Source organism: Nansenia antarctica (genome assembly GCF_963989245.1).
Source record: "Nansenia antarctica genome assembly, chromosome: 17".
NCBI classification, from domain to species: Eukaryota; Metazoa; Chordata; class Actinopteri; order Argentiniformes; family Microstomatidae; genus Nansenia; species Nansenia antarctica.
Genome location: NC_137687.1, coordinates 16,718,215 through 16,745,488, shown reverse-complemented (window position 1 = coordinate 16,745,488; position 27,274 = coordinate 16,718,215). Strand labels below are relative to the sequence as shown.

At 44.2% G+C, this 27,274-nt stretch overlaps 1 protein-coding gene across 1 annotated transcript in view; it reads left to right on the top strand.

Moving 5' to 3' along the window:
- Positions 1-1,426: 1,426 nt before the first annotated feature.
- rasa2 (RAS p21 protein activator 2) overlaps positions 1,427-27,274 on the top strand; it is a gene marked incomplete at its 5' end in the record, with an annotated part of 43,282 nt that continues 17,434 nt past the window's right edge. The window contains 9 exons of the mRNA XM_080547852.1: positions 1,427-1,484; positions 6,498-6,621; positions 12,258-12,361; positions 12,472-12,566; positions 18,804-18,880; positions 21,518-21,601; positions 22,220-22,292; positions 22,768-22,844; positions 26,638-26,739. Of these exons, the coding sequence (XP_080403978.1) occupies positions 1,427-1,484; positions 6,498-6,621; positions 12,258-12,361; positions 12,472-12,566; positions 18,804-18,880; positions 21,518-21,601; positions 22,220-22,292; positions 22,768-22,844; positions 26,638-26,739 (794 nt within the window). The remainder of the gene's footprint in view (positions 1,485-6,497; positions 6,622-12,257; positions 12,362-12,471; positions 12,567-18,803; positions 18,881-21,517; positions 21,602-22,219; positions 22,293-22,767; positions 22,845-26,637; positions 26,740-27,274) is intronic.

Sequence of the window (27,274 nt, the reverse complement as noted above, 5' to 3'; positions counted from 1 at the left end):
TAGGCAAAACAGTCACAAAACAATCACCTTGAGGGAAGAAACAGAGGAGGGTATCTGTGAACACATTTAACACCGGTCAATGACAGGTATTTTTCCCATTGTTAAATACTTTCAATATATTGCAAGGTTTTTAACTTCCAATGTTCCAATCTACATCTCATCGTTTTCCCAACAACAGTTAACAGTGACACATTTCAAATATCAGCAGCCTGCAAAATCGAATCGTTCGCTGAAGTAGTTCCTCGTTTTATTAAAATAAATCTGCATGTCCGTGGTGGGGTACGCCCCATTGCACTGATAATGCACTGATTAATGCACTGATAATGCACTGATAATGCACTGATGAAGCACAGATAATGCACTGATAATGAACTGAGAATGCACCGATAATGCACTGATAATGCACTGATAATGCAGTGACAATGCACTGAGAATGCACTGAGAATGCACTGAGAATGCACTGAGAATGCACTGATCAAGCACAGATAATGCACTGATAATGAACTGAGAATGCACTGATAATGCACTGACAATACACTGACAATACACTGACAATACACTGACAATGCACTGACAATGCACTGACAATGCACTGATAATGCACTGATAATGCACTGACAATACACTGACAATACACTGACAATGCACTGACAATGCACTGATAATGCACTGATAATGCACTGACAATGCACTGACAATGCACTGATAATGCACTGACAATGCACCGAGAATGCACCGAGAATGCACTGAGAATGCACTGAGAATGCACTGAGAATGCACTGATAATGCACTGATAATGAACTGAGAATGCACTGAGAATGCAATGATAAATGCACTGACAATGCACTGACAATGCACTGATAAATGCACTGACAATGCACTGATAAATGCACTGACAATGCACTGATAAATGCACTGATAAATGCACTGACAATGCACTGATAAATGCACTGACAATGCACAGACAATGCACTGATAATACACTGACAATGCACTGATAATGTACTGAGAATGCACTGATCAAGCACAGATAATGCACTGACAATGCACTGATAATGCACCCTCTGTGCAAGCTCTGTACAGTCGGAGTGTCGGGTGGAGTGGAGCATCATTTGTAATCCTTCGTCCCTAGTCTTTCACAATGCTTTCGTTTGTTTTACAACACAGCCAGCCCCTTGCATGCAGTGCCGTAAAGGGATTCACAGTACAGTTCACACCAGTATGAAGTATCCAAGCCCTAGCCTCGTAAAACTGCACGGGCCAATAAGCGCTCCCAGTGACGCTGTAAGGAGGCTGGCCCCTGCGCTCCCAGTGACGCTGTAAGGAGGCCGGCCCCTGCGCGGAGGAGCATTCATAAAAGGATATGATGATAACCGAGGCTGGAGGTACTACGGCAGCTCCACACGCACAGGCAGCAAGTCCCACCATGGCGGAAGAAGACGACACGACAATTCGGATTTTGCAAAGCCTCCGAGGGAAAATATGTAAGTTGCTCCATAAATCGTCCTAACTGATCTAATGGGGATTGTTCAACTCGAGAGGGTTTAAGTTGGGCGGAAAAAAAAGGGTGTAAAAAGAGGGTGGGGTGGGTCTGCGATCAACACGGCCAATGCATTGACGGATCTCAGTAGTGTCTATCTACTAGCCCGGGGGGGGTATTCCATCAACGTCGCTAAAGGAAAATCTAGGCTTATTTTGACAAGTCTCGCGAGATCTATCAAGATATGCCTGGATCTTTTTAAGAGTCTCGCGAGACTTAACGAAATAAGCCTAGATTTTCCTTTAGCGACGTTGATGGAACACCCCCCGGGTGAGCTAGCCTGGTAGCCCGCGAGCCGCTCAGGGCAGCAGCATTGATTGACGGGTGTGAATGATTCATTCATGAATGTTGCTGCCCTGGGCAGGATCTAACTTGCTAGCTTATACTGTTAGCTGTTTGTTTTCCAACAAAAAACAACGTCGTCCAAAACAAGAAGTGTTGTTTAAAAACAACATTCTCATCTCAACGATTAGATGTATAAACATTGATTAGCTCCTGATCCAAAAGAGAGAACACAAAGAGGGATCATGTCATGCCAGAGGAGAAGCTAGCTGACACACAACATGGACATGGACAGGGTTAGGGTTAGGGTTAGGGTTAGCACAAAACATAGTGTCCACCTACTACACAGGGTTGTTCCCACGGGTCCTGGAAACCCTTGAAAGTTTGTTAATTTGAGGGAAAAAGAAGAATCAAGGCCTTAAAAGTTTTTGAAAATTATAGACATGGGTCATTGAAAGTGCTTGAATCTCCCCCCTCCCCTCTCTCTCTCTCTCTCTCTCTCTCTCTCTCTCTCTCTCTCTCTCTCTCTCTCTCTCTCTCTCTCTCTCTCTCTCTCTCTCTCTCTCAAATATAAAGATATACATAGTCAAAAATGTTTTACTTAGCTCCTCAACTAGTAAATAAGTCTCTGTATTGCTTAACTTGACACATATTTCACAATATATTGTTTTGCTGTGCTGTGGTAGAGAAGGCAAGAGACCATCTAGTGTTCACACATTCAAGCCTCTCTTTTTAATTGTTGTCTGTGAGCGGATAGTTCCTGTTATATACATTCCCATCTAGATCTGTCTCAAACTATGCCGTGTTTGGGTCCTTGAATTTGAGGGAATTGAGTCTTGAAAGTCCTTGAAAGGTGCTTGAATGTGATGTTTCAGAAGGTGTGGGAACCCTGGAGCTAGTTGGCCTGTCGCAATGCAAGTGAAGCCCTTCCTCCTTAGCTGTCAATGAAACTGTAGGCCTTCCAACCTGATACACACACAATGTTGTCTTCTTATTTTAGCATTTGTAAACAATTGAATTGATCATATTCACCTGTGTTTTGCCAGCTAGCTGAAGGGGTTATTTTAGCTACCTTCTCCATCTCTGTTTTCAACGAAACTTGCGAAATGCTCCTGGCAGGATGTTGTCTTGTGTGGGTGAGATCAACACTCTGACTCTGTCATTCATTAAAATCCACAATATTCAACACACACACACACACACACACACACACACACACACACACACACACACACAGGTCTTCTGAACGCTGGTTTTCTCTGTGTACCACATGTACAAAAGAAGAGGTTTGGTGAGGCTGCATTCTCATTTTATGCACCCAGATTGTGTCTCACTGCCAGTTTACATTAGGGATGCAACCTCAGCACATATGTTCAAGTCAAGACTAAAAACCCATCTTTTTAATATTGCCTTTAAATGACTAAATAATTAAATTATGATTTATATAATGATTGGAGCACTTTGAGCTGCAACGTTTGCAGGAAAAGCGCTATACAAATAAAAAGTTATTATTATTATTATCTTGGCTACAGTGTGTTCTGTTCCACTTTCTCACGCAGTGATACTGGAAGCAGGGATATTGCCGTTGGTTCTCCAACCCTGCTAGTTGAATCGTTGTCCATCATCCAGGAAAAAGTTGTGCTGAAGTCAGTGAGGCTGGAATTGAACCAGTTGGGTCAATGGTCAAACTTGACCCACGTGTTGGTGTTAAACATACTTACCTTAAGCATTACATTTCGGCCTGGATCATCCACCAGGATCTCACCCAAAAAAAGTAAATTACATTTTCCGAGAGCGAAATCTGTTGTGGTATTTAAAAATGGCGGTTAGCGGTGAACTCTAATGAACATGGGATGACGATGTTGTGACCAATCAACGGTCTGCAACGTCACACACAGCCTGGCAAAAAGTACCTTTCGCTACCCCTTCCGAAGCGTAGCTAAATCGGCCCGGCTCCGCCCGGCTCGGTTGGCAGTGGAGAAAGCAAAACAAACCGGGCCCACGCGGTACGGCACGGTACGGTAGTGGAAAAGTGCCATAAGTCCCTACCACTGCATTTACCTGTGTAGTAGTAACTCCATAATGACCATAGTAACAACACGCTGTATATTGGTAATGTCTTAGAAATTGCATTGCAACATGACAATGTAACAACATGTTAACATAATGTTGTTACTACGGTAATTGCGATGTTACACATTGATTCTTCTGACATATTTCATCAAGAAAGAGGCCAATGGGTCTAAAATACTAAACTAGACCAGAATACCACATGGGTTTAAAGATCGCTTCCTCTCAGACACTATTATCTTTTCTATGGACAGTTGTTGATGTTTTCATAAAGTATACATTTCTATACAGTATACAACAGTAATAAAAGTGAGTACTTTTTGTAGTTCAATCCATTCCACAGAGGAAACATGTAGCCTAAGTTTATGACGGTGCTTTTGCCAGTTTTTGTTGAAGTCTGTGCCACTTATCGGCTCTGTTACTAGCGCTTGATGCCGTCATCTGTGATACCTACACCTGTCACATTCAACTCTCTGCTTGGTCAACTATAGATGAGACCAGTAACACTGACCATTACACTAGATTTGATATGATTACATTAACCTGTTGTGATTTCAGGAAGTCCAGAAACATTAGAATAGGCCTATTTTATGTTTATTTTTATTTTTTTCAATTTCTAAAGTGTCTGAGTGTCTCTAGAAAAGTGCTATATAAGTCTAATGTATTATTATTATTATTACTTTACTTTTATTGACCTTAATAACTCTAGTTTCACAACGACGATGGAGATTAATTAACACACTAACTGGACATATTGTAGGCCTAAATGTGCCAATTTTAGCCGATTTGCTCATTTCCATCTGTACCAGGTCTAGTACAGTACTACTTCTACTCTCTCCCTGTCCTTCTCCCCCAGACTCCTGCTCTCTGATAGGCTGTTCTCTGTCCTTCTCCCCCAGTCTCCTGCTCTCTGATAGGCTGTTCGCTTCGGCACTTGTTATCACACAGCACATGTTCATACACACTGACCAGCACAGCAAATTGTGTCATATCTGTGCTTAAAGAGTGTACTCATAACAGAATAGCCTGTCCGATGCCGGCAGTACAAATAGCAGTTTCACTACCATGCATTAATGAGCACACAGGAAGCAGAAGAACACAGAGGAACTACCAGGGCCGAGTAACTCAGTTTGCCATCTTACGAAACTATGTTCTTCCTCTTGATCTCGTTTCTTGATCCTTCGAAAAAAGCCTCAGTAGAGAATAGAGATGGTGAGATCAGTAGAGACGGTGTTCAGTGTGTTTTCTGTGAGGATGAAGTGGAGGATGGAGTTAGCGGAGGCTCACGGAGGCTTAGTAGCAGCTCAGGGGGTCTTTGTGGTTTTCACACTCCTTCTCTAGGATTAGACGTATTAATAGCTCCTTAAAGAGCTCGTCTTGACGTTGGCTTTTCCCACTCACTTTGCTGGCCCTTATCGGCCGATATCCTGACATCAGACCAGTTTAGACTGCCGTCACCGCTAGCCTACAACTCCCAAGAACCCTCTCTCCCACAATTCAGAAGAATATTAGAATTTCCTGCCCACACCTTCTGTTAAACAGCACAAGCTTAGTGTGTGCTGCTGTTCTGTGAGTCACAGGCATGGTACAGCAGGGTCAGAGTGCATAGTCTCAGGGTGACATATTTTGACGGAATTTAAAGATTTAGCTTATTGTTGTCATGATGATTCAGTCATGTTTCTGTTCTGAATCCGTCTCCACTAGTACTTTATTTTTATTTATTCATTTATTTAAAAGGGACCATGGACAGTCATTGACTCTCCCTGAATTAGCTGGGTAGCTAAATTACATCAGCTGTCCCTGGGCAGGTAAATCCACAGGGTAAATCCAGCCTCAGAAGTTATACAATTTATTTATTTTTTACTGATGAAATAAGTCTCAACGGCCGATAAAATGTTTTTATTTTTCTGATAAATAGTTGTAAAACAAGGAGTAAAATCATTGACCAAGAGTAAAATAAACAGACTCTGGTCTATCTTTTTTCAATTTTTTTGTTTAACTCCATACTGCCTCTCTCCCTGCACCTATTCAGGTTAGGTTAGGGGTTAGGTTAGGGGTTAGGGGTTAGGTTAGGGGTTAGGGTTAGGGGTTAGGTTTAGGGGGTTGCAACTGTCTTTTAGCCAAACACTAAATGAACAAGACAATTAACCAATTAACTGGACCAGGTAAAATGTTGGAAACTTGTTAACTATGATATGAGATGAAAGATGAAAACAGCCCCTTTTGAATAAATGTACATAACAATACACTTAGGCTAGTCGTTAAACTGGGGAATGTTCAAGTCCTTGGTGAGGATTAAGTGCCATCCACACACACACACACACACACATACTGACAAATGACACCAACATGTTAATAATTGAATAACCCTCTAATTCAAAGATGATCCATAAAAGTAATATCCATCATGGCTGCACATGATCATGTACGTCACGTCTAGTCCTCCAGTCCTCTGACTCGTCTAGTCCAGTCCTCCTCTCACTCTCTTCTAGTCCAGTCCTCTAGTCCTCTGACTCTCTGACTCTCCTCTAGTCCTCTGACTCTCTTCTAGTCCTCTGACTCTCTTCTAGACCAGTCCTCTGACTCTCTTCTCCTCGACCTGCAGGTGAAGCCAAGAACCTGGGCCCGTGCTCCGGTCCAAACAGACAGAGAGACCTCTGTACCTTCTGTACCATCAGTCTGGACCAAGAGGAGGTGTTCCGGACCAAGGTGTTTGAGAAGAGCCTGAGGTAACTATCAACATTTATGTAACACTTAAAGGAGCTACACATGCTAGCTTTGGTGTTTGGTCCATAGCCCTCCTCAACAACTCCTGATCATTGCACCTTGCACGTTACATGTTCTTGCACTAAGTTGTACAGTATATTTATTCACTCATATTGGTACTGTATATATTATTGTCTTGAGTATTGTTGTGTTGTCGTCTTGTTGTTGTATGTACTGTAGCTTGTTCAGCATGGAGAATACCAAGTCATGTTCCTAGTGCACTGCACGTGGACGAATAAAGTTGAATTGATTAGCGTATTGATTTCTCCTGGCATACGGTACAGCCACTGGTGTAAAGTTGTAGTTTTTTTAGAATGGAAGCAAATGAAAACTATCCAAGCAAATTATTTTATTACCTCTTCACTTGACATGTCGGGATCTTATCTCAATGGTCTGGATAGCCTGTGATAGATAGTATTACCAATGGCTAGTGTAGACAAACAGCTCAAAATTGTGATTTTGACTTTGTGATTCAGCACGGTAGACAGAGTTCACGTGTAACTCCTTCAAATCCGAATCCGAATAATTTGTATTGCCAAGTATATTCTTTGCACATACAGGAAATTGACTTGGTGTGGTTGGTGCATAAGACATAAAGACACAGACAGCAATATAATAAAAAAAACAACAACAATTAACAGGGTTCCCACAGGTCCTTGAAATCCTTGAAAGTTTGTGAATTTGAAAAAAAAAATCAAGGCCTTAAAAGTTTTTGAAAATAGACATGGGTCATTGAAAGTGCTTGAATTCCCCTCTCTCTCTCTAAAAAAATAAATAAAAATAAATATATACTATATATATATTCAAAAAAGCGTTATACGTAATTATAGTAAATAAGTCTCTGTATTGCTTAACTTAACACATGTTTCACAATATATTGTTTTGCTGTACTGTGGCAGAGAAGACAAGAGACCATCTCGTGTTCACACATTCAAGCCTCTCTTTTTAATTGTTGTCTGTGAGCGGATAGTTCCTATTATATAAATTCTCTTCTAGATCTGTCTAAATCTATGCCGTGTTGGGTCCTTGAATTTGAGGGAATTGAGTCTTGAAAGTCCTTGAAAGGTGCTTGAATGTGATGTTTCAGAAGGTGTGGGAACCCTGAATTAAAGCTACTAAGCTAAGTACTGCACGAGAGCCTGCGAGTGCAGCCCAGCTAGCAGAGGACTAACTGCAGTTGCCATGTTGTATTGTGCAACGGCCCTGGTTGCTGACATGAGGTGATATCATAGGATGTGCAACATCCTGTTACTGCAGGGGTGATATTTTTTTCATTGATCATTTTTGTGTCAGATATTAGGAGACGTGGCGATTATAAAATCCTTTCACACTCTCTATAATGTTGACATGTCTTCTTTACTATTATTGGAATCTGGAGATAGTCCAGGAAGGACGGGACCAGTCGAGTTAGCGTGAAGCGTGAAGCGTCAGGTTGGTGTGAAGTGTCAGTTGGGCAACATCAGACTGCGGCAGACTCTTTTGAACGTTCCATGAAGGGGCAGCCATGTTTGATCGACTACCAGGCTATATGTTTACAAACTCCCCCTCGCTGAGATGTGGGGAGATGGACATCAGGGAAGCAGGCTGTTTCTGGTCTCACCCATCTCTCTGTAAACTCAGGCCTGTCTCTCTCTCGGTATTTCACAACAGTGTTTTTCTCACTCAATTTCAGACCCATTGAAAGTGCTCTCCTTATACAGTGACTGAGGAAGTGAGTCCTCCCACGCGCTCACGCTCTCTCTCTCTCTCTCTCTCTCTCTCTCTCCTGCCATTTTTTGTGCTCTCTCTCTCTACCGCTTTCTTTCTCTCTCTCTTACCATCTGTAGTGTAGATGCATAGTTTTCCTAATGACTTTAAGAGAATCTCTCACTCTTCTGTCTCGCTACAGAATCTCAAGGTTGTTGCTGCTGCTCACGTCGCACACAACTGTCATGTGTAAAAACAATTTGTCAAGTGGTTCTACCGGTAGCACCTTCACATTATTGGGGAAGCTAGAAGTATTAATATAGTATATACCTGTATGAGAGAGGAAGGTAGAAGTATATTATAGTACATATACCTGTATGAGAGAGGAAGGGAAGGGAGAAAAAGAGGTAATCTATGCTATAGCACACGAGTGTGTAATTCCCTGTGATTATGTGCACAAACCGGAGGACGCGTGGGTGTATGAAGCCTGGAAGCGTTGCCAAACCCTTGCTGCGTAAGTGTCAGACAAGATCTCTCATCAACCGTGAGATAGAAAGAAGGGAGAAGCCTTATTTCAGGAACATTGTATTGTGTGTACAGCTCTAGTGTAAACTAAACACTGGTCCTTTTCTTCATAAAGACTTTTCAACTATATTCCTGTCAGCTGCCCTGTGTTGTGTCTCTCCAGTAGACAAACTAGCCTAGCCCTTAGCTAGCTACCTGCTTAGCCTTGGCGTGGATGGACTCCTATTGTAGTAAACGTTACAACAGCCTGTGTATAATAATTATTATTATTATAATAATAACTTTGTATTTGTATAGCGCTTTTCCGGCTCCAATCATTATATAATCATAATTTAATTATTTAGTCATTTAAAGGCAATATTAAAAAGATGGGTTTTTAGTCTTGACTTGAGCATGTGCTGAGGTTGCATCCCTAATGTAAACTGGCAGTGCATTCCACAATCTGGGTGCATAAAATGAGAATGCAGCCTCACCAAATCTCTTCTTTTGTCACAGAGAAAGCCAGTGTCAGAAGACCTGAGAGCTCTATTGGGCTGATATACTAGCAGAAGACCTGAGAGCTCTATTGGGCTGATATGCTAGCAGAAGACCTGAGAGCTCTATTGGGCTGATATGCTAGCAGAAGACCTGAGAGCTCTATTGGGCTGATATGCTAGCAGAAGACCTGAGAGCTCTATTGGGCTGATATGCTAGCAAAAGACCTGAGAGCTCTATTGGGCTGATATGCTAGCAGAAGACCTGAGAGCTCTATTGGGCTGATATGCTAGCAGAAGGATGGATGGACTCCTATTGTAGTGAACGTTACGACAGCGTGTGCATAAAGCATAGATGCGCAAGCAGAAACGTAATATTAGCATGGAAGTCTCTCTTTCTCTGATCCATGTGCATAAATCCGATACAAAATACCTGAAATGATAGATTTCAATGTTTTTTGGATAATTAGAAACTAAGCTTCATAGTATGATAGTATAGGGGCCTAGTATAGGGGCCTAATTAAGGTAGTGCTGGGGACACATGGGAAGGGGAGGGGGAGAGGGTTAACTGGTGGAGGCGAGCTTGAAGAGGTGGGTTTTGAGGGCCTGTTTAAATGTTGGGAGGGTGCTGGCCTGTCTGATGTGGTTGGGGAGGGCGTTCCAGAGGGACGGGGCTGCGGCTGAAAAGGCCCTATCTCCCCAGGCCCGGAGCTTGGTCCTGGTGGTCTTGAGGGTGGTTTGGTGAATGCATCATAATGTTCGTATTCTATGGTCAGATGAAACAGGCCTTGAGCTTTTTGGCAACAAACACTCAAGATTTAAGTATGGTGGAGGTTCTAGTGATGTTGTGGGGCTGTTTTTCCTCCAAAGGCCCTGGGAGCCTTGTTAGGGTACATGGCATCATGAACCATTAGGATATTTTACATCTCTGAATCTGGCTGCCTCTGCCAGGAAACTAAACCCGGGTCGTCATTGGACCTTCCAGCAGGACAATGATCCAGAAGATACGTCCAAATCAACACAAAAATGAACACAAAATCAAACTTCTCCACCATCTCAGTCCCCTGACCTAAACCCCATTGAACACCTGTAGGCTGAGCTGAAGAGGAGAGCAGAAGAGAGGACCTCGAACCCTGGATGACCCGGAGAGGTTCTATAAAGAATCACTACCCATCTTTCTATAAAGAGTCACCAACCATCTTCCGTCAGAGACTGAAGACCCATCTCGTCAGTTTACACCTTAACTGCTCCTCCTGAGACATCTACTACCCCCCAGCACTGCGTCTCCTGAAGACACCCGCTTTTCCCCTTTACTGTGTCCCCTAAAACTTCTATTGCCCCCCTTGTACTGTTTCTCTGTTTCTCCAGTGTCTATATAAAAATACAAATAAAGTCTAGGTTTAGAAGAAGGTGATAGAAGAAGGTTTTTCCTTCTATCACAGAGACTGCCAATGTCTGAGTTGGATTACTCTTCCTGCTACAACTGGTGGATTGATGATTCACTTGCTTAGTCAAATGTATTGATTGTAAGTCGCTTTGGAATAAGGCGTCTGCTAAATGCCTAAAATGTAAAAATAAAGAGGAATGGTCTCAGATTCCTTCCTCTATTCTCCAGGCTGATTACCGTAGATGTTACAGCAGAAGACTCCGTGCTGTTTCATTGACTGAGGGAGGTTGTATAGTATTTAAGTATTAAGTATTAAATGCATAATGGTTTTGTTAGAAATAAAAAAATAATTCTCCTCAAAATACATTTTTGCACACTTCAATGTTGTTGATGTTTCTCATGTTGTTCAGTGTGACATTTAATCTAATTCACCAAAAGGTGGATTTTGTAATAACCCTTGAGTCATCGTTACCAGGGGTGCCAATAATTGTGGTGGGCACTGTGAGACGTGTGTACTCTTATTACTCTTAAGTAATGTGGCTAACGTGACCAGTCGCTAATATAGCTGAAAATAAAGCACTCTAACCTGCACAGTATTTCACACTGTCTCCATTTCTGTGGTGATGGGGAAAGCTAAATAATGAACAATATTATTATTCTGGTGGAATCAAGTTTGAGAGCCAAATATCTGTTCAGAACAGTTACCTGTTCATCAATACAAGCTGATGAACTGAACTGATATATAAACCTCGTCATTTGGGCAAGGACAAGCTCCAACTCAGAAGATATTCAGATATGAATATACAACATAAAACAACATGTTCAATGTCAGGAATTGATGCATTTGAAGTGTACGGGGCGGCTGTGTCTCAGGAGGTAGAGTCGGCATCTAATGATCGCAAGGTTGGCAGATCAGCGGTTCGAGCCCCGGCTGGCCACATGTCTAAGTGTCCTTGGGCAAGACACTGAACCCCAAATGACTCCCAGTGAGCGGGCCGGTGCCTTGCATGGTAGCTTGCCGCCATTGGTGTGTGAATGTGTGTGTGAATGGGTGAATGAGAGGCCGTTGTAAAGCTCTTTGGATAAAGGCGCTATATAAGTCAGTCCATTTATTTGAAGTTCCTTGCAGAAACAGACTCTGTTTTCATTGGAACAAACGTTCCACCATTTTCATTAGTTTGATTTGAAACTGTGTGCATTTGTGCAGTGCACTGAACTGTGATTCACATTTGGCATAGGTCAAATGACCCTCTTTACAATGCTACGCTACTATTTACACACAACAACCACTAGTTGGCCGCTTGTAAATTAGCCTGCTTCCTACACAGAAAAACTGCAAAATATCTTTATACTAGCTTATCCTGGTGTGATTTTTAAAATGTAAGGATACTGGGTGGTAGAACGCACATATCTAGGAAAGGTCATGAAAGGAGGGTCCTGAAATTTGATCGAGTGCAAAGATATAAACATTTCCTTTCGAAAGACCCCTCATGGCTGATTAAGTGTTGCGCCATTCTGTGTTTTCCAGCCCTTTCTACGGAGAGGACTTCTACTTTGAGATCCCACGACCATTTCAGTGTTTGTCCTTCTATGTGTATGCCAAGAGTGTGTTCCAGAGGGACCTGCCTGTCGGTGAGTAACTGACACACACACACACACCCACACACACACACACACACACACACACATGTTCCTAGCTGCATGAGAAGAGTGATGGTTGTATATGTGGTGTGTGGTTTCAGGAAAGGTGTCCATCCGTAAGGAGGAGCTGTGTAAGTTCAGTGGGAAGGAGCACTGGTTCAGCCTGCAGCCGGTAGACCCCAACTCTGAGGTCCAGGTAGGTGTCTGTTCTCCTGGTCCCTCTCCCACCCCCTCCCCTTCCCATGTGGCACTACCATAATTAGGCCCCTATATATATATAGAGCTACCGTCAGAGCTGCTAGCTACCGTCTGCACACCCCCGTTGGTTCAACGTCCACTGCGTTCTGTGTGTGTGTGGGTATTCACCTACTGTAGTGCAGAAGTCCAGTCAGGTTGATGGGTTAGTCACCACCCTGGCCTGATCCAACTGACAAACCCTCACATCCTGTTTTTGTTTTTTTTCTGCTTGCTGACAGGGTCTGTAAACGGTGCTGATTCACCCCTAGCTTTACTGCTTATGACACATCCTCAGGGTAGAGGAGAGAGGAGGAGGAGGAGGAGGAGAGGAGAAGGAGAAGGAGAGAGAGGAGGAGGAGGAGAGAGGAGAAGGGAGAGAAGAAGGGAGAGAGGAGAAGAGAGGAGAAGGAGAGAGAGGAGGAGGAGGAGGAGAGAGAAGGGAGAGGAGGAGGAGAGAGAAGGAGAGAGGAGGAGGAGAGAGAGAGAGAGGAGGAGGAGAAGGGAGAGGAGAAGGAGAGAGGAGGAGAGAGAGGAGGAGGAGAGAGGAGAGGAGAAGGAGAGAGGAGGAGGAGAGAGAACAGGCAGCGCCTATGCACGTAGGGCTCCCCAGTGCAAAGAAGTGTGTGTGTGTGTGTGTGTGTGTGTGTGTTTTTTTGCTCAGGGCCACATAAACAGGTTGAGCCGGCTCTGAGAATAGGATAGTGAAAAAGGATAGTAGTGACTTCCACTTTAGGATGTTTCCATTTGGCATTAGCACGCTATGCCTCAACGGAGTGCATCTTTATTATGATCCCATCTGGCTGAAATGTTACCCAGAAGACACTTTGGTTGCTTGTTTATTTGTTTGTCCTTTACCTGGTTGAGAGTGGCTTTACCTGAGGTGAGAGTAGCTTTACCTGGGGGTGAGAGTAGCTTTACCTAGGGTGAGAGTAGCTTTACCTGGGGGTGAGAGAGGCTTTACCTGGGGGTGAGAGTGGCTTTACCTGGGGTGAGAGTGTCTTTACCTGAGGTGAGAGTAGCTTTACCTGGGGGTGAGAGAGGCTTTACCTGGGGGTGAGAGTAGCTTTACCTGGGGGTGAGAGTAGCTTTACCTGGGGTGAGAGTAGCTTTACCTGGGGTGAGAGTGTCTTTACCTGGGGGTGAGAGTGGCTTTACCTGAGGTGAGAGTAGCTTTACCTGGGGGTGAGAGTAGCTTTACCTGGGGGTGAGTGTCTTTACCTGGGGTGAGAGTAGCTTTACCTGGGGGTGAGTGTCTTTACCTAGGGTGAGAGTGGCTTTACCTGGGGTGAGAGTGTCTTTACCTGGGGGTGAGAGTAGCTTTACCTGGGGGTGAGAGTGTCTTTACCTAGGGTGAGAGTGGCTTTACCTGGGGTGAGAGTAGCTTTACCTGGGGGTGAGAGTGGCTTTACCTGGGGGTGAGAGTAGCTTTACCTGGGGTGAGAGTGGCTTTACCTGAGGTGAGAGTAGCTTTACCTGGGGGTGAGAGTGGCTTTACCTAGGGTGAGAGTAGCTTTACCTGGGGGTGAGAGTGGCTTTACCTGGGGGTGAGAGTAGCTTTACCTGGGGTGAGAGTAGCTTTACCTGAGGTGAGAGTAGCTTTACCTGGGGGTGAGAGTAGCTTTACCTAGGGTGAGAGTAGCTTTACCTGGGGTGAGAGTAGCTTTACCTGGGGGTGAGAGTAGCTTTACCTGGGGTGAGAGTAGCTTTACCTGGGGTGAGAGTGGCTTTACCTGGGGTGAGAGTAGCTTTACCTGGGGTGAGAGTGGCTTTACCTGGGGGTGAGAGTAGCTTTACCTGGGGGTGAGAGTAGCTTTACCTGGGGTGAGAGTAGCTTTACCTGGGGTGAGAGTAGCTTTACCTGGGGTGAGAGTGGCTTTACCTGGGGTGAGAGTAGCTTTACCTGGGGTGAGAGTAGCTTTACCTGGGGTGAGAGTAGCTTTACCTGGGGGTGAGAGTAGCTTTACCTAGGGTGAGAGTAGCTTTACCTGGGGGTGAGAGTAGCTTTACCTGGGGTGAGAGTAGCTTTACCTGGGGGTGAGAGTAGCTTTACCTGAGGTGAGAGTAGCTTTACCTGGGGGTGAGAGTAGCTTTACCTAGGGTGAGAGTAGCTTTACCTGGGGTGAGAGTAGCTTTACCTAGGGTGAGAGTAGCTTTACCTGGGGTGAGAGTAGCTTTACCTGAGGTGAGAGTAGCTTTACCTGAGGTGAGAGTAGCTTTACCTGGGGGTGAGAGTAGCTTTACCTGAGGTGAGAGTAGCTTTACCTGAGGTGAGAGTAGCTTTACCTGAGGTGAGAGTAGCTTTACCTGAGGTGAGAGTAGATTTACCTGGGGGTGAGAGTAGCTTTACCTAGGGGTGAGAGTGGCTTTACCTGGGGTGAGAGTGTCTTTACCTGGGGGTGAGAGTGTCTTTACCTGGGGGTGAGAGTGTCTTTACCTGGGGTGAGAGTAGCTTTACCTGAGGTGAGAGTAGCTTTACCTGGGGGTGAGAGTAGCTTTACCTGGGGGTGAGAGTAGCTTTACCTGAGGTGAGAGTAGCTTTACCTGGGGTGAGAGTAGCTTTACCTGGGGGTGAGAGTAGCTTTACCTGGGGGTGAGAGTGTCTTTACCTGGGGGTGAGAGTAGCTTTACCTGGGGGTGAGAGTGGCTTTACCTGGGGGTGAGAGTAGCTTTACCTGGGGGTGAGAGTGGCTTTACCTGGGGGTGAGAGTGTCTTTACCTGGGGGTGAGAGTAGCTTTACCTGGGGGTGAGAGTGGCTTTACCTGGGGTGAGAGTAGCTTTACCTGGGGTGAGAGTAGCTTTACCTGGGGGTGAGAGTAGCTTTACCTGGGGTGAGAGTAGCTTTACCTGGGGGTGAGAGTGGCTTTACCTGGGGTGAGAGTAGCTTTACCTGGGGTGAGAGTAGCTTTACCTGGTGTGAGAGTGGCTTTACCTGGGGTGAGAGTAGCTTTACCTGGGGTGAGAGTAGCTTTACCTGGGGTGAGAGTGGTGGACGTTCTTGTTCCGTAGGATGAGCTGTTCAGTGTTCAGTACACATTAGCTCTGGTCAGCTCAGCTCTCAAAAACAAGAAGAAAAAGCAATAAAATATTGCAAACTAACTTAAACTAAGCTAAATTGTCCGCCAACAGAACAGGTTAAAATGTAACTTGCCGTGATATTCTTAAAACAAGTCAAAAATCATCTTAAAATTAGCGCAATCAAAAGCATATAATGCCTTGATTTAAGATATTTTAACTTACTTCAGATTTACTTTTTGCAGCTTCCCAGCCCCTGACCCCCCCCAGCCCCTGACATGTTCTCTACCACAATAATAACTAATAACTACCTAAATAATAGGTTTTTAGTCTTGACTTAAACATGTGCTGAGGTTGCATCCCTAATGTAAACTGGCAGTGCATTCCACAATCTGGGTGCATAAAATGAGAATGCAGCCTCACCAAACCTCTTCCTACCGTAGGCTGTGTGTCTACCGGACAGCGTTTCACTCAAGCCTTGTAAACATTTGACCTGTAGCAGTGGCCAACTCCTCCAGGCTATTCTGGGCAGTTTTTTTTTTATTACACAAATCCCCCCAGAAGCAGTTGGTCTGTCTCAAACTTTCGGTGTCAAAAGTTGGGGCTGCATTTGAGGAAAACGAGTGAGTTTTCTTGCGTTGGCGACAGTACAGGCTGAGGCGTGTTGGAAGGTCACCCAGTAGTGAGTAGCTGGTGACATTACCTCAGCCTGCCAGGGTAATTATCACCACGTTGGCTAAGGGCTTAGCTTTCATTAGGGAGAACTAGCTGCTATCTGAGCTTTCAACTCGTGCAGAATTGCAGAGAGAGTGAGTGGGTGTTGTTTTTTTTCTGTTTTTTTTTCTCTCCTCTGACACTTCCTAAGGCGAGGCAGCAGCCTTCACCACATCCGACCTGATAAAGACTGAAGTGTTCATTGACGTGACAGCTAGCTAGTGCAGCTTCTCTCACACTCACACAGCTAACCAGCCCTGGGCCATAGAGCCTTCTGAGGTAGAGCACATAGGGTCACAGCCCATAGAGCCTTCTGAGGTAGAGCACATAGGGTCACAGCCCCCTGGACCATAGAGCCTTCCTAGGTAGAGCAGGGTCACATAGGGTCACAGTTGCACACGCATCACCAACACTGCTGCCAGGATAACTGGACTCCCCACACCCAACCTCACAGCACTAAACAACAGGCCCATCTCACGCATCGCAACAACCACAATAGAACAGGACATCACCCACCCACTCAATCTGTACCTCGCCCCACTGCCATCCGGGCGTAGGTACAGAACGCTAAGGTGCAAAAGGGCTCGCTTTGGCAAAAGCCTGATCCCCGCAGCCATTGTTGCCTTAAATAACAGACCGCGCTGAGTGTGTGTACTTGTGTATCTGTCATGTGTAGTACTGTCTGTTGTTGTCTGTGTTATACAGTGTTGTATGTATATATGTATACTGTACAGTGGTGTGAAAAGGAATTTCCCCCTGGGGACAATAAATCTAATCTAATCTAATCTAATCTAGGGACTTACTCATATCCTCCGTAAACCAATAGTAACTCTACTTCTAGATTGACTACTTTAACCTCCTCGGAAGTCAACATGGACCGAAGTTCACACAGAGCACATTGAGCCATAGCAACATAGCCAACAGAACATCTCGTTAACACACGGATGCCAAAATATGACATGGCTGACGCTGTGATTTAACCTGTTGAACTGAACTGAAAAACAAACAACAAGGAATGTGTCACATTTTGATATGACCGACAACATGCTGTATGCTACTTATGGGTGATGACTCATGATAATAGTCTACTGGCAGCCCCATAGTAAACCCAGGAATGTTGATTCTTATGAACTTTTATGATTGAATTAGTTCATAGTCATAGAGGAAAGGTTGCATGACAGCACCATGGTACTAGATGACTTTCTGGACATCACAAACATGGACATAGACTCTCAGGGTGTGTTCTCACTAGAACATTTGCTTCACTTGGAATCAGAGTTTAGGATAAAATTCGCTTTGCTCTGCGTCGTTTGGAGCTGCTCCGCTTGAAAAGGGTGGTTTCGCTCCGGTTAGAAACGACGCATCGACCTTGTGCCCCGCGGTGGTGTAGCGGTCTACGCACTGGCCACTAGTGCATGCTGCCCACCGGGGCCGGGGTTCGTATCCCGGCTCGCCAGATCCAGATATGGCCGAGGCACACGGGAAGCGGCATATTGGGCGGCCGCTTCCGAGGGCGGTATAGGTGTATTTCTGGACAAGGATCCGTCGCGCAACACCGCCCCCTGGGTGCCGGAATAATGGTGCTGGGCTCGAGGAGCCAGTCAGCTAGTCTGCCTGGCGCCCTCTTCTGGGACTGCCGGCCACGGGGTCGTGCGGCGGATCCTATGCAATAGGCAGGGGATAATTGGATGCTAGGTTGGGTTCAATTGGCTACCAAATTGGGTGAAAAAAAGGGATAAAATCTGAAAAACAAATTTAAAAAAAGAAAAAAAGAAACGACGCATCGAGGCTGTCCATAGGAAAAGAACAGCGCATGCGTGTTGATCTGGATAAGAGCGGGACGAACGGGCAATTTTCCATTTTTCTGACCAATCAACTACCACGTCTGTTGCTTCGATTGCGTATGTTACTTCGTTTACATGAAGGGCTGTGAGAACGTGAATCAGAGAAATAATTTATGCAACAATGTTGCAAACTCATCAGCTTGTTATTATGTTATGTTGGTTGATTATTCCTCCCGTTTAATAATACCAACAGAAGAATATTGCAGGGGATTTTGGCAATTTGTTTTGAGCCGCTACCCACACGTTTAGCTGTGTTACTCATTCCACGAATGCATGATCCTTACAAGGTGTACCTCGTTGTAAAGGTGACTAATCAGGCTTTCCAACGATATAAAATACAATACCAATTGGTATTATTAAAGGGGAGGAAGAATAGACTGAAATAACGTTTCCAAACTTTTTTTGAGGAGGTTATATACAATTAAAATAAAACGTTTTCCCTTTTATCACAGAGACTGCCAATGGCCCCTGGCCTGAGCTAGATTACTCTTCCTGCTACGACTGGTGAATTGATGATTCACTTGCTTAGTCAAATGTATTGATTGTAAGTGGCTTTGGAATAAGGCGTCTGCTAAATGCCAAACATGTAAATGTAATGTAGACGTGTGCCTCTCTCCTGCGACAGGGAAAGGTTCACCTGGAGATGCGTCTGAACGAGCTGATCACAGAGAACGGCTCCGTGTGCCAACAGCTGCTGGTGCGGTGAGTACAGCCTGTCAGCTCTCAGCTGGGTTTTATATAGGAGTCTGTTATATTGGAAAAGTCTTAAAAAAGGGTCTTGGTGTATCTCTGGACTGGAGATACCACTCAGAGACTCACCTTCACTCTCCACTGTTAAGTCCCACCTCAAGGCCTACCTGTTCTCCCATGCATACAACCTCCCCTACCCCTAACCATCTCCCCTAACCCTGCCACCCCCCCTCCCCCCCTGGACATGCATACAACCTCCCCTACCCCTAACCATCTCCCCTAACCCTGCCCCCCAACTCCCTCCCCCTGGACATGCATACAACCTCCCCTACCCCTAACCATCTCCCCTAACCCTGCCACCCCCTCCCCCCTGGACATTACTGTGTTAATTGTTCCCTGTGCCTGTTCGTTAACTCTGTGTTCTATGTGCTCATGTTAACTGTTGCTTGTTGTTTCTGTGTTTTCTGTTTTCCCCATATTGTCAGCCTCTTTGAGCCCCGGAAAAGCGCTATATAAATACAATGAATTATTATTATTATTATTATTATTATTATGTGATGAATCACAGAAATTAGATCTCTCTATTAGCCCAACACCATAGAGTCTTATCTAGCTCTCTCTATTAGCCCAACACCATAGAGTCTGGCAGACAGAGCCACCAACACACCAACAGTAGCCTAAACTAAACGCTAAGGTGCAAAAGGGCTCGCTTGAGGGCTAAAGCCTGATCCCCGCAGCCATTGTTGCCTTAAATAACAGACCGCGCTGAGTGTGTGTACTTGTGTATCTGTCATGTGTAGCACTGTCTGTTGCTGTCTGTGTTATACAGTGTTGTATGTATATACAGTATGTACAGTGGTGTGAAAATGAATTTCCCCCTGGGGACAATAAATCTAATCTAATCTAACATCTAACAACCATGGTTGACTTTCTCCATGACTCCCTTAAACAGCTGTGTCCTTCTCCTACACTGACATCCCCTCTGCATCAACTTTCAACATCCTCTTTCCCCAGTGTATGTGGTATGTGTGTGTGTGTGTATATATATGTGTGTGTGTGTGTGTGTGAGTGTGACGTGTGTGTGCTTCTCTCTCACATGTGCTCTGGGTCTCTCCTCTGTTATATGTTGTAACTATGCAACCCTGCTTCTATATCTGAGCACTCCCTTTGGCATTGGACTGTGTTTGTACATTTCTTAGAAACGGTCATCACTAGGTGTGTGTGTGTGTGTGTGTGTGTGTGTGTGTGTGTGCGTGTGTGTGTGTGTGTGTGCGTGCATGACAAAACAAGATCCACAGAGTGTCAGTTCAGACACCAACATACGTGTGCATCACACGCACGCACGCACGTCTGTGGATCTTGTTTTGTTTGCTTCTTGCACTCATTCATACTCAGCGAGCAAGTTGAACGAGGAGGAAGTGATGTCATCTCGAGAGGAAGCCTGCGGTCTGCTTCTGGTGTCACTCGGTGCGCAGCGCAGTGTTTCACTGAGACGTCTGTGCTGCTACCTGCACCCAGTGACCCCCCCCCCTCCCCCCCCCGTCTCTCCTCAGAGATGACTGTAGATACGGTTTCATTAGTCACCTGCGTGAGCGGCTAGGGAATATCGTCGTGATTTAAGCAATATCACACGAGAGGGAGTGTGCTACACTGAATATCAGCACGGCCGTGATTCGGTCATAGGTACGGGGCCGCAGGCGGAGTAGGAAGACAATCACAGCCGTGCTGATATTCAGTATAACACACGACCTCGAGTGTGATATTGCTTTTATACAACAGTTCTACAGCACCATTTATTAGTTAACAGTAATAAGTGACAACAGATTATGATTTGTTTGTTTATTTAATCATTTATTTTGGCTCCGTCAACAAAAAATACTGGACTGTGGCCTAGTAACCTGAACACAAACATCTGCAGGCTAGCTACTTTGTATTAACTTTGACATATGTCATTTCGGAGTGATACATATAGTTAAAAGTCCCAGTGCTGTTATACTGTATATCAGCACTCATGGAATGCCTCTTGTCCAATCAAATGACTTGTTCGGAACTAACTGTTGTATAAACCCAGACAAACAACAACACACACTTCCTGCTTCTGCTGCTGGTCTCTGACCTCAGTCACGTGACCATGTGTATTGCTCCATTCACATTCCCTAATGTCCATGTGAGAAACATTGATATCAATTATGTTTATATTATATTGTTACTGGTCTATAGGTAAACAAAACACGGTGCAGCAGCTTTCAGTCACGCTGCCGCATGCTCCTGGAACAAACTCCCTGAAGAAATCAAACAGGCCCAAACCCTTAAAATATTTAAATCCAAGCTAAAAACCTTCATGTTTTGCAGCAGTTATGATTAAATACAAACACTTCGATCAATGTCTTTTATCCATTAACTATTGTCTTATTAAATGTTTTATCGATTGACTTCTTATATTTGCTTTTATTCAGTGTAATTTTTATTTTCTTACTATGCTCCTCTTGCTGTATGTTTTAATGCTGTATGTAAAGCACTTTGAATTGCCCCTGAAATGTGCTATACAAATACACTTGCCTTGCCTTGCCTAGGTTAAACAGCATGTTCCCTGGTGTATAGATGTGTTAGATTCACAGTATGTTTTTCTCCCATGTTGTTGTTCCGCAGGATAATCGAGTGCCAGGGTTTGCCTTTGATCAGTGGCCAGAACTGTGACCCATATGCCACGGTCTCTCTGGTGGGGCCTGCCAGGTAACTCCCCTGTCCTCTCCGGAGGAAGATGAGAACATGACTACACTAATATAATGTGTCAGGGCTCCCAAGGGTCCTTGAAATCCGTGAACGTTTGTGAATTTGAAAAGAAATCAAGGTCTTAAAAGTTTGTGAAAATAGACATGGGTCATTGAAAGTGCTTGAATTCCCCTCTCTCTCTCTCGCTCTCTCTTAAAAATAAATAAATATATATATATATATATATTAAAAATAAATAAATAGAGAACACTTTGCTCGTCAACTAGTAAATAAGTCTCTGTATTGCTTAACTTTACACATATTTCACGATATCTTGTTTTGCTGTGCTGTGGTAGAAAAGGCAAGAGACCATCTAGTGTTCACACATTCAAGCCTCTCTTTTTAATTGTTGTCTGTGAGCGGATAGTTCCTATTATATACATTCTCATCTAGATCTGTCTCAAACTATGCCGTGTTGGCTCCTTGAATTTGAGGGAATTGAGTCTTGAAAGTCCTTGAAAGGTGCTTGAATGTGATGGTTCAGAAGGCGTGGGAACCCTGATGTATGTAGGATATCAAACCCAGAGCCACTTGTCTTGTGCATCCTAGTTTAACCCGTTCCTGCCTGCCCTCTCCTAGGTCTGACCAGAAGAAAACCAAGGTCAAGAAAAAGACCAGCGACCCTCAGTTCGAGGAAACCTTCTACTTTGAGGTACCTGTTGTAACTTTATAGGTTACACCATTGATTCATATGTCACATGATTGATTGACAGTTAAAATAGATTGATTCATATGTTACATAATTGATTGACAGTTAAAAGAGTTATTATTTATCATTAAGAGAGTTAAGAAGACGTACATTTCTGTTGTATCTGGCAGGTTCCAGAATGCCTTGCAGCAAGACGTCATATAAGTTGACAGTTTGTTTGTTTTTGGAGAAATGCCAATTGTACATCCCGAATTGAAAGTGATCACAAGTGTATGTCAGCAGATTTGGATATAAAGAACCTTTTCGCTTGATATCACCAGTCCTAGCCGATACTACAGTACCATCACCCTCATTCATGCGCTTGGCTAGACGCCTCTGCCCAGATGTCCTCTGTGGTCAGCAGTAATCAACATGGGTATTTGCTGGAAACTGAGTTAGACAGGACAGACAGAAATGTCTTGTGTCTCTTTGTTCCCAGGTCACGAGATCCAGCAGCTACACAAAAAAGTCTCATTTTCAAGTGGAGGAGGAAGACATAGAAAAGCTGGAGATTAAGTGAGTTTACCCCCCCTCCCAGTTCCCCCAGAACACTGACAGAACATCTCATTTCCCTCATTAGCAGATATAGGTCTGCCTTTCTGAAGCAAAATACGTTGTACTTGTACAAAGGATGTTCATGTAAAGGATTGATCCTGTTTGGATACGTTACAATCATAGAGCAGGTGTAGTGTGTACTAGTGTGTACTGACAGACCACTATGATGGGTTAAGGATGTGTGTAGTGTGTACTAGTGTGTACTGACAGACCACTATGATGGGTTAAGGATGTGTGTAGTGTGTACTAGTGTGTACTGACAGACCACTGTGATGGGTTAAGGATGTGTGTAGTGTGTACTAGTGTGTACTAGTGTGTACTGACAGACCACTATGATGGGTTAAGGATGTGTGTAGTGTGTACTAGCGTGTACTGACAGACCACTGTGATTAAGGGTTAAGGATGTGTGTAGTGTGTACTTGTGTGTACTAGTGTGTACTAGTGTGTACTGACAGACCACTATGATGGGTTAAGGATGTGTAGTGTGTACTGACAGATAGTGCTGTCCCAAACGACTATTTTTCTAACGATTAATCTAGCGATTATTTTATCGATTATTCGATTAGTCTAATGACTAATTTATCGATAAGTCTAACGATAATTTTTGGACTGTAAAAAAAGAAATGAAAAAAATAACGTATTTGTCTCCACCTCACTGCTATGTTTGGCCAACTTGAATGCCAACATGGCCATTTAGAAGTCTATCCATCACCACAACACATAGCTAGCTAACGTTACTCTCGCTGCTATGTTATGATTAGCTAAATTGATGCTAACGTAGCATGCGAGCTACGAGCTAGATAACGTACAGTAGGTGCTCGCACCACAATGACAATAGGCTACCGTAGCTAGCCAGCTACATAGCTAACGTTACTAACACCAGAAGACAAGACATACGAACTGTGGTGAGCTACATTGCTTGTGTAACATTAGCTAGTAGCTATCCATTTTTCACTCATACACTTAATTGTCTCGCCTGGTAAAATAAAGGTTTAAAAAAAAAAAACAAAAAAAAAACGCCATTTTGTTTATTTACGACTAACCGACGCATATTACGCTAACCGACGTATTGACGTAGTCGATGACGTCGAATAATCGTAACAGCCCTACTGACAGACCACTGTGATGAAGGGTTAAGGATGTGTGTACTGACAGACCACTGTGATTAAGGGTTAGGGATGTGTGTAGTGTGTAACTAGTGTGTACTAGTGTGTACTGACAGACCACTGTGATGAAGGGTTAAGGATGTGTGTACTAGTGTGTACTGACAGACCACTGTGATGAAGGGTTAAGGATGTGTGGGGCTTGTCTCTCTGCGTCACCCTACAGCGGACTCATACAGTAGCTCTCTGGGTAAAGGCTAGGCTGGCCCGCTGAGGTAAACATGCATGCATGGTTTGGATTTCAGGTGATTTGTTTTAATTGCATGATGTGGCATTTAGTGACCTCAGGAGTGTGTTGTGTGTTGACATTTGATTTTAATTGTTTTGTTTTACATGATAGCCAACGGGCAATGCTGTGACCTGGATGTTAGAGACAAGGCGTCTGTAGTACGTCCAGTTTACAGTTTAGCCCTGCGTCAATAATGATGGGACAGTGAAGCATTTTGTCTTCATTTGTGCTCTACTTCAAAAGTTTGGATTTGAAATCAAACAATTAACGATGAGGTTAACATAGATTGTCAGGTTGCGTTTAAGGTTATTTATACTTACTGGTTTCACCGTTTACAATTGACAACACTTTGTATACATACATGTAGTCCCCCTATTTCAGGGATTCAAAAGTAATGGGACAGATTCATAATATGAATCTGTCCCATTACTTTTGAATCCCTGAAATAGGGGGACTACATGACGTCCAAATTAAGCACTCGTGTTTTATTTTTTTCCTAAAATCCGAATTCCGAAATTAAATGCAACGTTCAATTGGATTTAAATGTGGAGATTGACTAGGCGCTGAGGCGTCTGTTTGTCCTCCAGCAGACAGATGTTTCTGTACGTCAGAACCCAAACCGTCCTCCCCTCAGCAGCTACGTCATCAATGAAGACCAGTGATCCACTTCTAGAGGCAGCTGTGTGTCTGCCCAGACCACAACACCCCCTCCACCATGTTTCACATAATAATAATAATAATAATAATAATAATAATAATAATACAAATACATTAGACTTATATAGCGCTTTTCTAGACACTCAAAGACACTTTACAAACTGAAAAGGTCAAATAATAATAATAATACAAATAAATAAAAGAAAGTATAGGGGCCTAATGAAGGTAGTGCTGGGGACACATGGGAAGGGGAGGGGGAGAGGGTTAACTGGTGAAGGCAAGCTTGAAGAGGTGGGTTTTGAGGGCCTGTTTAAATGTTTTGAGGGCCTGTTTTAAATGTAAAACAGAAGAGTTGGTATGCTGTACATCTTGGGTAGATACTCTTTTCCCCAAAAACTTTCCACTTGCAATCACTCTGGTACATGATAATACTCTAATCGTCTACATAAATGTTTTCATAAACCTCTGCAGGCTTTGTTTTGCTCCGGTTAGAAACGACGCGTCGAGGCTGTCCATAGGAAAACAACAGCGCATGCGTGTTGATCTGGATAAGAGCGGGACGAACAGGGAATTTTCTCATTTTCGGACCAATCAACTACCACGTCTGTTGCTTCGATTGCGTATGTTACTTTGTTTACATGAAGGGCTGTGAGAACGCAAATCAGAAAAATAATTAATGCAACAATGTTGCAAACTCATCCACTTGCTCCGGGTCCTGATTCGGACTTTCATGTGAGAACATGACCGTAATTATAAAACTACGGTTTTAGCTATGTTTTTTTTGTGTGAGTTTTTTTGGCTGATTGTCAGCTTAATAACAGCTTCCTGGGGGCGCTTAGGTGGTGTAGTGGATTAAGCGCTGACCATGTACCGCAGGGCTCCCGGTTCCAGCCGCGGACATATCCTGCATGTCATCCCTTCTCTCTCTCTCAACCATCCTTCCTGTCATAATCTCTACTATATCTGTCATTAAAAAGAAAAATATGAGTGGGACTGCCCCACTCAGAAAAAATAACTTAAAAAAAAAAAAAAAAGCTTCCTAAACACCTCTTTGTGTCCTCGTGTGGACAGACTCCAAAGGAAAACGCCTTTTCGTTTCCAGAATCAGTATTAATCAAATCAAATCAAATCAAGTTTTATTTGTATAGCGCATTTCTCACAAGATGTGACTCAATGCGCTTCACATGATGACAGAACACGCAAGCAGGCAAGGGTAAAAAAAACCTGTACACTGTGGATCCAGGAAAACTCCCTTGCAGCCCTCTACTCATAGAGTGACTACTACCAGTTTGCCTACCAGCGCACATCAGCAGCCCCCAAACCCCCCCCGGGGGGGCCCCAGCCGCCCCACACACCCGCCCCGCCCCACCACCAGCACAATTAGACATTTACAGCTCTCTTATGCCTCCATCCTGACCTGACAGACCCCACTGGACTTACCAGAAACACCCGTCAAGCCAGTCGTCCTTGTTGTCAGTATTAAATGGTGAAACCAACATTTACCTGAATACCCTCGAATAAAAGCTGAGAATCTCTACTTCAACCTCATAGTCAAATTTGACTTCAAATCAAAGTATGAACGAAGAAGAAATGCTGCACAGCCATTACTTAAGCCCCCTCTCTCTCTCTCTCTCTCTCTCTCTCTCTCTCTCTCTCTCTCTCTCTCTCTCTCTCTCTCTCTCTCTCTCTCTCTCTCTCTTTGCAGAGTTGATTTGTGGAACAATGGGAACTTGGCCCAGGACGTTTTCCTGGGGGAGACGCGAGTTTCTGTCAAGATCCTGAGAAATGACCACATCCACAGAGCCTGGTAAGACCAGCATAGACACACACACACACACACACACACACACACACACACACACACACACATTCTCACCCTGATACTGTAGTTACTGGCACTAACCTGTGAGATTTTCGTCCACCGTGACACACCAGTATGCAAACACACACACGCAGCACACAACTCGGGGAAACGCACAGTCCTACTACACACTCCTACACACCACTCCACACTGCTGTTACAACATGACACACTTAACTCAAGCTTCCACTGTGTCTATGCAGGAACACGTTGAAACCCTCTCTCTCCCAGGGACACATGTAGCTACACGCACACACACGCCTGAGCCTGGAGAATGTCCTCTGCAGCCGCAGCTGAAATGAACAGGCTGATTAACACATGACTAGGACGTCACACACACGCTGTTACACACACGCTGTTACACACACGCTGTTACACACACTCCTGTTACACACACACACACTGTTACACACACACGTTGTTACACACACACACGCTGTTACACACACACACACGCTGTTACACACACACTGTTACACAC